General features: G+C 43.7%; 1 protein-coding gene across 1 annotated transcript; it reads right to left on the reverse strand.

The window, feature by feature from the left end:
• Positions 1 to 504: 504 nt before the first annotated feature.
• tox4b (TOX high mobility group box family member 4 b) lies at positions 505 to 9,270 on the reverse strand. Its single transcript, XM_018687742.2, is given in 11 exon segments — positions 505 to 1,839; positions 2,065 to 2,219; positions 2,329 to 2,534; positions 2,537 to 2,996; positions 3,750 to 3,830; positions 3,980 to 4,309; positions 5,197 to 5,457; positions 5,548 to 5,835; positions 6,062 to 6,112; positions 6,402 to 6,470; positions 6,715 to 9,270. Coding segments are annotated over 11 exon segments (2,067 nt in total). The 5' UTR covers positions 6,823 to 9,270; the 3' UTR covers positions 505 to 1,781.
• Positions 9,271 to 9,885: the final 615 nt, after the last annotated feature.

The raw sequence follows: 9,885 nt of genomic DNA on the forward strand, positions 1-9,885 counted from the left end.
GAGAAACTCTACATTTCCTGCCTTTTTACGAGACTTTTTATGGAATAACTTTTCTGTTTTTATCAACAGCCACACAGATGAACATTTAATATCATTTTTGTACAATTTTTCATCCTATAAAATTATATAAATATGAATTCTCAACTATATATTTACAATCACGCTAAATTTAATGTCCATAAATGTAAATTTCAAGTGTTGCATTTTCACTTTTACTAAGTTAGGGTGTTATAATCAAAATGTACACGTATCTAAAGTACTCAGTCTTATAATATATGAATTTTTATCATTTATGGTGAATTTTAATGTTAGCTGATCAAGGTGGAGCTGATTTTTTTTTTTTAAATGAAGGTCATACTGTGTTTATTCTTTGAGACAATTATTTCAACTTATTCTCACTTGCTTTATGAATGTTTTAGAAGTAAGTGCATCGTAAAATTAATATAAATTTTTAACAAATGCCACTCCAGCTGTTTGTGAGGCCAACATGTGCATCATCAAATGTATATTAAAACATAAAATATTTTTATTTCACCATTAAAAACATTTCCAGGATATCTACAATGAACCAGACCCCATCACTGCATCATTTCATCTGACCGGGGACAGTTTCTTATGTAAAAACTAATCCCTTCTTTGACCATTTAACAGACCTGAAAGCGATTCCTTGAATGAAACTGTCGTGTTAAAAATTAAAGCTTTTACACTGTATTCCCTTTCCCCTTACAGTAAGTAGTGTTGTCAAAGCTGGTGTGTTTATTTCATTCCAATGTTGTTGTTGTTTTTTCCCTCTAAACTGTAAATTTCCACCACAAATGTTCCTCATAAAACAAAATATGCACCACAGATCTAAAAAGCTCGTATGTCGCTGGGTATTTCAGCAGGAGAGAACAGAGAACCTTTTTTTTCCTGAATCTTAGCACCTGTTTTCAAAGTAAAATCCTTTGAATTTTAGTTGGGTTTTTTCCCTCCAAAGTGGCTTTTAAAGGTGACAAACAGCATTTGTCTGGTGGCAGGTTCGTTTTCCACCTCGTCTCAAAATGGCTTCTTGCAAACGTTTTCCAAATTAGCTTTAAGTCTGTTTGTGCTTTGCCCACTTGTTGGTTGTTTAAATCTCTAAAGTCAACGCAGAGGGCACCCACACCTTACTGTTCCAAACATTTAAACAAAAATCACTGTATCGTTGTATTTCATTCACATTGATCGATCCTCAGTGTAACAGTAAAGGGAAGAGCATACACATGAAGTTGAATTTCTGAAATGAATAAAATTAACTGAATACATCTGCATCTTGATTTCCTTCCTGCACTTTTTTCCTTTTCAAAATAATTAAAAACACCATAAGTACATATAAAATGTTCTGTTTTTTTCTTTTTATCAAGTCCATACTTTAAATTCACAACAGATGATCAATAGGAAAGTCTGGAGCAGCGGAGCCGAGTCTCTTTTTTTCTTCTGTGATTATTCATCCGTTAATCTTGTTATGAGCAGTCATTCCTACTGCAGTATTTTCAAATCACTGTTTTTCTTCTGCTGTTGCACAGGATGACAGCGCCACAGGAAAGTATATTATAACATTTCTTTTTATACTTTCCCTCTGACTGCCCATCTGACAAGACATGATAAAAGGGACCATTATGTGCCGATACCTGAGCCCGATCTGGCTATCATCCATCCACCCATCCATTCATTCATTCACTCCTCTGTTCATTTGCATTTCATGTGTTTATCTTTGTCCTTTCTCTCTGTGCAGCAACTCCTCCACCAGACGTGTCCTGTCCCTATGTGACCGTGGTGGAGTTCTGCCCTCGGATCGCACACCAGGCCATGAACACGTCCCTGCGGAGGAGAAGAGATGAAGGAAGTTGTTTATTTTCACTCAGTTTCTGACAACAGCCAGAGTCGCTGTTTCCTCCTGTTTCCAGTCTTAATGCTAAGCTAAGCTAACCTGAGAGTGGCATCAATCTCATCACAAAAATGTTGACACAGCTCACTGATTAAACCAAACAAAAATAAGAACACAGAGACTCTTCCTTCCTCCTGTTGGGTTCACAGTTGGTATACCTGCAGTGTGTGGCGACACACTCGTTGCTACAGTACTCCTTGTCCCAGTCTTTGCTCTCCACAGCGGGGTTGGTGCAACCGGCACGAACGCAAATGTTTGGACTGGAGGTGGTGGTCACGCTCGGGCCGGGGGCGACATTCACCTCCACCTCCATCTGAGAGACGAAACAAGATGAGGAGACAAACACAGACGTTTACGTTTAAGGAGCGAGTGGTTTCAGCCTGACGCTGGTGTAGAGAGTTTAAAAAGGTCGCAGAGCTTACCCCTTCTTCTGCCTCTGCCACTTCCTCTCCTCCCGTCACCACAGCAGCCGACTGTCCCACCTCCACCGTCAGAGCGGAGGAGGAGGACACAGACGAAGGCGTTTCGCCGGCCGACGTCACAATTATCGGCGTGCTCGAATCTGACTGGCGCGACGACGGGACGACTTTAATCTGCAGCGGAGGAGGAGCCTGTGGCAGGCAGCCGTGCCTCCGCCCCGGGGCTTGGCCTGCAGAGGCGGAGGAGCCTGGGCGTGCACCATCTGCTGAAGCCGAGGTGGAGGAGGGGTGCTCTGCATCTGCTGCAGCGGAGGCGGCTGCCGCGGCGAGGAGGCTGGCGTCGCCGTCACCGATACGCCGCCAGAGGGAAGCTGCGTCTGTTTGATGATGATCTTGGTGACGGTCGGGGGGTTTGGGGCGGCGGCCGGAGGCGGAGGTTGGGGTTTGGTGGCGCCGGTGCGGGAGCGCGTGGTGACCTGGGGCAGGTCCAGGATGATGTTGGAGGTACAGATGTTGGTGATGGTGTTCTCCTCTGGGTTGTAATGGTGGGACCTGGTGGTGCGAGCGGCTGGGGTGGTGGCAGGTGTGGTTGTGACTACAGGAGCTGGGGCTGGAGATGGAGGCGACGGGGAAGTGTCCATGACTTCAATGGGGGCCTGAAAAGAGGAGGACTGGACCGAACGAAGACACAGGAAAAGAACATGTTAGAACACATCACTGGAATAAATAGGTCAAGTCATAGTAGATATACTGTGGATAAATTAAAGGAGAGATCAGAGAACTTTTTTGTGTCTGCACAAACACACATTTTCCTTGTGAATAGACACATCACACACGTTACTGCTCCCTGTTAAAGATTCAGAAGGACTGTTGTTACTGGTTTTAAGCTGAAGGGGAATCTTTTACTTGACAGACACAGTAAATCAAAATGCCATCGTGACATATACTAACATTCGTTTCCTCCCAGCCTAGGCATGGGCCGAGTACCAGTTTCAGAGTATATACCGTGGTTTTGAATCATACAGTTCCTGCGATAAACCGGAGTTTCTTTTTTTAACAGAGAAGAATTCAGTTATTTATCTTCAGAGCTTGTTGAGCTGCAGATTTATTTGATGACTTTTTAAAAATAAATTCTATCATTTTAGCTCAACACACACATTTACTAATGTCCCAAACATTCTGTGTTGTTTTAAAATAAAACAGATTGTTTCAAAATAACTCATTTTAGAGCTTTAATCACAGAAACACTAAACCGTGAAACTGTGATATTTTTGCTTCAGGTTATCACATGGTCAGAATCTCCACCCCCTCAGTCTAGACGACTTCCCATTTCTAAGCAGGAGTGCAGCTCATCGTTTGAAAATACATTGTTATTGCAGCTGTCAGGTTTTGCAAATGGAGGAATAGGATCAGAAAACACTCACCTGAGAAATCTGGCTGGCTCTGTACTCTGCCAGTGCTTTCAGGTAATCCTTCTTTGCTGCTTCGTTTTTCCTCTTGTAAACCTGGAGAAATATTTCCATACGACATTAGCACTGTCTTTAAATCTCAGCACATGACACATGACTGAGCTCACGTCTGCTGCAGCCACGTCGGAAAGACTAATTCCTCGATTTCCATGAGCCTAGAAGGAGTTCCTCCGTCTCCCTCTTACCTGTTTCTGCTCCTCCCCCAGACTGTCCCACATGGAGGCCACGATCTTGGAAACTTCTCCAAACGTAGCGTTGGGGTTTTGTCCCTTGATAGCGGCCTGTGTGTCCCTGAAGAACAACGCGTAGGCTGACACAGGTTTCTGAGGCTTGTTGGGGTCTTTCCTCTGCTTCTGCTTCTGCCTTTTCCCTCCTCCTCCTGCTCCTCCTTTCCGTCCCACAGCAGGAGAGACGCTGGAGGTCGGGGCGGAGAGCGGGGAGTCGGACAGAGAGGGGTCAAGGGAGATGACTCCGGGAGAGACGGCCAGAGAGACCGGAGATTCGACCAGGACGCTCTGGAGGAAGAGAAAGATGAGGATTAGAATAAAGACTGAACAGTATCACAGCAAAAACCTCCAGAAATGAGCAGTGTTACAAGTTTGGTTTAAGTTCAGTTCAGTTCAGTTTATTAACCCTGAACTGTTCCACAGTAACACTCTGATTATTACTATAGATTACTTGGTATTTATGTCTAATTCTCTTGTATTTTGGGTTCCTGGAAGCTTTAAAGATTCTTAAATTGACGAAATGACAAGTCGGACTAATAACTGAGTTTGTGCTCAGGAAAAAAAAGACGCCGTGCATGTGGAATAAGAAATAAAAGAAAAATAAAGCATAAAGAAGAGAAGGAAGACTGATTAGTAAACTTTAGCAGAGTATTTAGCAGCTAAAGATATTTCCCCTGGGAAACGGTAGAGACTGAAAACAAAGCTAAAAGAAGGGGAAGTGATGATATGTCAACATTGTGTTTTCAACTTGTTTCCGCTGCTACACACTGGCCACAAAAATCAGTGACTGCAGATTTAAATGACCTGAAAACTGCTTCAAATGGTAGAAATACCCAATATCAGCTCAGAGCAGACACTCGTGCTTACACAGTCATGAGTTTAACGTTGGAAAACTTCAAACATCGACCGATCTGCTTCATTAGCACTGTGTGGGTGCAGTTTGATCAGACGAGCTGATAGCAGCATCTTCCTGGTAACAGCAACAAATCAGCTAAACAACTGTTTGCAGCAAATGAGTCACATTGTTGCTTTCTGACTGGTGATACCTGACCAAAGTCTGCACGCTTCAGACCACCAAGAGCAGCAAGAAACGCTCTAATCTTTCATGTGAAGGTTCAGGTGTTGGCAGATAACTGTGTTCGTGTAGGATAATGGAAAGGGTCTTTAAGGCTCACCCTAAAATCGTCGTCCATGTTGTCATCCTGGAGCGAGCTGGTAGGTGACGCCGTGGCCGACAGAGGGTGTTCAGGTGACTGGGAGCGTTGTAATATGTTGCCTCCTCCCAGTCCGAGCCCCAGCTGAGCACTGAGCTCGGACTGATCGATAGCGGTCAGCTGGTTGGACCCCAGCAAGCCCTGGCTCATGTCGCCCAGCGGGACGTCGATGGTCACCGGAGACGAGCTGCTGAACTGAGACCCGATGGGATGGCTGAGATCCTGGGAGAGGAAAGAGGACAGGAGCAGAGAGCATGAGTGAACCGGCGGTGAGATAATTCCAGACACTTAAAGACGTCGCGCGCTCCTCACCATTCCCAGCGACGACCCCAGCAGAGAGCTCCCTCCCGACTGGTTCATGTCCCCGAGACTCAGGTGCTCCAGTCCCTGCGAGGGCGCGTTGACGAAAGTGGACGCGAAGGAGGGGTCGTCCCCTTCGACCACCGCGTTCCCTGGCACCACCACGCTGTCGGAGGGACCGGTGTCCGACAGCTCTCCGAAATGGGACACCACATCCGACACGGTGAGGGCCGAGTCCGGGTCCAAAGAGATGGGAGGGATCTCGAACTCCTCATCGCCGAGGCTGGGAGTGTGGAAGGTCTGGAGAGGACGAGAGAAGGGACAAGAGAGAACTTATAATTAACACCAAACTGCCTGGGCCTTTCCTGGAAATATCCTGGCTAATTTTTGAGGGAAATTATGAGGAACATTTCCAGAAAATACAGGACCCATAAAATAAAAACATTCTCGACAACTTTATTAAAGACGTCTGACTTTATTCAGCGGGTGTGTGGAAAAAAGAAAAGTATTGATAAACAGTTCATACTCCACCAGCAGATCCAGCGAGGTTGAAGAGGTCAATGGGTTTAGTGGCACACTAAAAAATGTGAGTATGTCAGTAAGTGCATGTTGAAGTGGATAACAAATGTCTTAATTCTTATCTGCGGCTGGTAACAGCGACAACACAACTGGTTTCTGTTCAAATGATTTACACATCACAAAGAATTTAGAAGAAGTCTGATGGTGGTAACAAAAAGACAATATATCTCGAGCCATGTGCTTCAAAACTGGGAGTCAACACTGATTGTAAGGCCGAGCATATGTTCACAGGAGGGGGCTCCACCAATACCAGTAAACAAACAGCTGTGAAAGGTGTAGAGGCCTACCTCTGAGGAGGAGAGGAAGGGATGGCTGGACCCTGAAATTGTCAGGTAGTTGTCACTGCCTCCTGGGAACTGAAACATTCAAGTTAGGAAAAGGGTTATTCTGCTGTTTCCTCCCTCTTATTACCCAAAACCAGAATGAACAGGGAGATGACCACCCAACAAAAACCAACCACTACACACGAACCGAGCAACCTACAGCAGGTAATGTCTGCACACTGTGATGCGTTCAGTGGCAGCCTTTAGTTAGATCAAATGTACAGGAGTGGCACTGTGTCCCTGACAGACACTGGTCCCATTCATAAGGTAGAGTCACCTTGTTGTCAGAGTCAAATCCGTTGAAAGACTGCGGATCCAGGAACTCCGGATCACCGTCGTGCTGCCCGGTACCGTCCGTTAAATCCGAGTAAAAATTCAGGTCCATCTTTTCAGCTGGGCCTCATATGTTAGCTATGGGGGCCCCCCTCTTCAATTCAGCGGGACGTTGCGCAATAAACCGTTATTTCCGAGCTTTACCTTGACGCGGTTTAGTGGAAATACAAACCCCCGACACCGCGTCCAGATTAGCTGTATTTCTAACAAAACCGCCAAGACCAGACAGATTTGGCACAGGTGTTGGTGGGCTAGCTCACACGACTGAAGCGGAGCATGTGTACGCCAGCAACCGTGCCAAAAATAACCTGTCTGCTGGCTGGCTAGCTACCGAGGTAACGTGGCTGTTACCCGTCTTTCTTGCTGACTTGTCCTAACACGGTTTAGCTTTAGCTGGCTTTGACGCAAGGCTGCGGTACTCCTCACTCCGCCACCAGCCTGGCGCCCGTTTGTCCTCGAACGTCTCACACAAGGCGAGCGGACACGGCAACGGACATTTAACGGACGAACGGCTGATGCTGCCCCGGAGCTCTGCTTAAAGACAACGATCGTTTCAAGGTGTCTGACAGCCACGGAAGGCAGACCGTACCCCCCGTCTCTGCTTCGTGTTGGCCCGGGCCAGGCTGCTCAATAGATCCAGAGACACGGATCACAGACGGGATAAACTGGAAGGAGGACAAGCTTCACGAGGCCTACGCCGGATGTTGAGCGACACGACTTTCAAAATAAAATCAGCTAGCTAAATTTGTATTGTTGTGGTTTACTTGTACAGATGCAAAAACACCAAAAATATTTGCAACCTATAAAATGGAGGGATAAACCTCCTGGAGGACTCAAAACACAAAATACTTAAAACTACAAGGAGACTCAATTTTACTGCAGACAAAAGCAAAAAAAGAGACTAAGATTAACAACAAAATACTCACAACTACAAAAAACTCAAAATAAACTCAGAGACTCAAAACACCCATGAAGAGACACATAACCTCAAAATGACCACAAAGAGACACAAAAAACAACCTCAAAGGCTCGAAATAACCACAAAACCCTAAAAGCACCCATGAAGAGATACTCAATAAGATGGAAAACGACTACAATGAGACACAAAACACCCTCAGACAGACTCTGAATGACAACAAAGAGACTCAAAATGACCACAAAATACTCAAAACAACTACAAAGAGACTCAACATGACCACAAAAAGATGCACAACAATTACACAGAGACACGCAATACAAGAGACAGGAAATGACAATGGCTTTTAGTCTGGGGGTCTTAGTACCATGACAGAGTGCTGGGGGACATTTAACTTGTCTGTACTCAGGGGACCATTGTCTTATAATCCGTTCATGCCTACCGGGCACCGGGGCAAAGATTTGTTGGTAGGCCCCTATTGACCCCACTATACATGGCAGTTTCATTATTTACCAAAATACAAAAAAAACCAACAAAAAACAACCAGTAGTCAAGGTTGCAGCATCACAGTTCACCTACAGTAGAGTAACACAACTGTGACCTAATACTAATCTTAGATACAGAAACATTTAGGCAATTTGATTAAAGATAGTTTCACAATATATCAACACTCCATGGACCAACTATATAATAGACACTATAAAGCTAGATTTTGATCCTGAGTGGGGCCACAACACGGAGGCAGATTAACAAAATTATGTAAATGCAAATATTACGGAGTAAACCTGGGACTTTGGGGGCCTCTGGGGGTCTGACTGTTTGGTGTGGTTGGGAATTGAGCCTTGGCTTCTAAAATAAAATGAGCAAAATATTATGACTTTAGCTTATTAAACATTTCTTTAAAAACTATTATCTATTGTAGTACACAGTGTACCCTGTAGTAATTAAACTCCCAGTGAAGTTTATCTTATCTTCTAAATACACACATTTAAGGGACCCGTGTTGAACATGTTTGATTGTGAGTTTCTGGTTCGGAAGAAATTGAGTGGAGTTATTGGGTGAGGTAGTTTTTATCACTGTAACAAAATAATTTTAGGATATCCGTGATTTTATTTTGAAAGCTATGACAGGAAGTTGTTTGTCATTAGCTTCCCCACGAAGGAGTTAACTTTGCTATAGTTGGTCATTGTAGCTTTTTACAAACATTTTCGCGTCACAAATGCAATTACCAAGCTGGTAACATTTCCAAAAGTTTAAATTTTCCAATAAAACAACTGAACTAACGATCTGTGGGCACATATTTAACTAACTGTTTCAGTTCCGGGTGGCAGTTTACAACATTATACACCAGCGTATTATTATTAATTAAACATCAAACCTCAGGTGTGTAGGATTAACTGTCTATTAAAGGGGAGAATAAATTAGGAAAAGGTAAATGAATATATTTTAAATTCGGGGTAAAGGAGACAGGTCCGGCCGCTCGTAACAACGTTGTTGTGTTTGTGACAACCAAAGATCGTGTTGTGGTTGATCATCACATACGAAGATAAAGCTGATTCTTTTATTTAGTCAAAAGTTTCTAATGTCAACTACTCTTACCTCCATGCTCACCCTCGAAATCTGATTAATTTTGATTTTATCCCACTTTTTGTTAGTGAACTTCGCCCAGAACTGATTTCCTCAAATATCACAACATGGCACCGGCTTCCGAATTGTACGTACAAGTGGAAGTGACCTCATCACGCAAAGAAAGAAGGAAGTTCCAAAATAAAAGGCAGTTTAATAAATCTGGCAGCTGTCTTGATTACTCCTCGTGTAAACAACATTTAATCTGTTTCTCTGTGCGTGTGTTAAGTCTTTGAACCGTCAAGAAGCAACACCACAATGTAAAAGTCATGCATTTAAAATCGAAATTAATGTATTACCATCAAAATATACGTAAAGTACCAAAAATAAAAGTACCCACTATGCTGAATGAGTAAATGTTTACAATTTTTGAAAAGAATGAAGTTGTGAAAATTGGCAGGCTGGTTCTTCTGGTTATTTTTTTGTTGTTGTTTGTTTGCTCTTTTAGTGTTATACTGTCAAAAAAGTGGGGGAAAAAAATGCTCATTACAACTTGATATACCTGATAAATGATTAATGTGATTGTTGCTTTGACAAAAAGGCACCTTCCTATCAACAGGCAATGTTGTAATA

This window comes from Lates calcarifer, linkage group LG14, assembly GCF_001640805.2.
Source record: "Lates calcarifer isolate ASB-BC8 linkage group LG14, TLL_Latcal_v3, whole genome shotgun sequence".
Classification (NCBI taxonomy): Eukaryota; Metazoa; Chordata; class Actinopteri; family Centropomidae; genus Lates; species Lates calcarifer.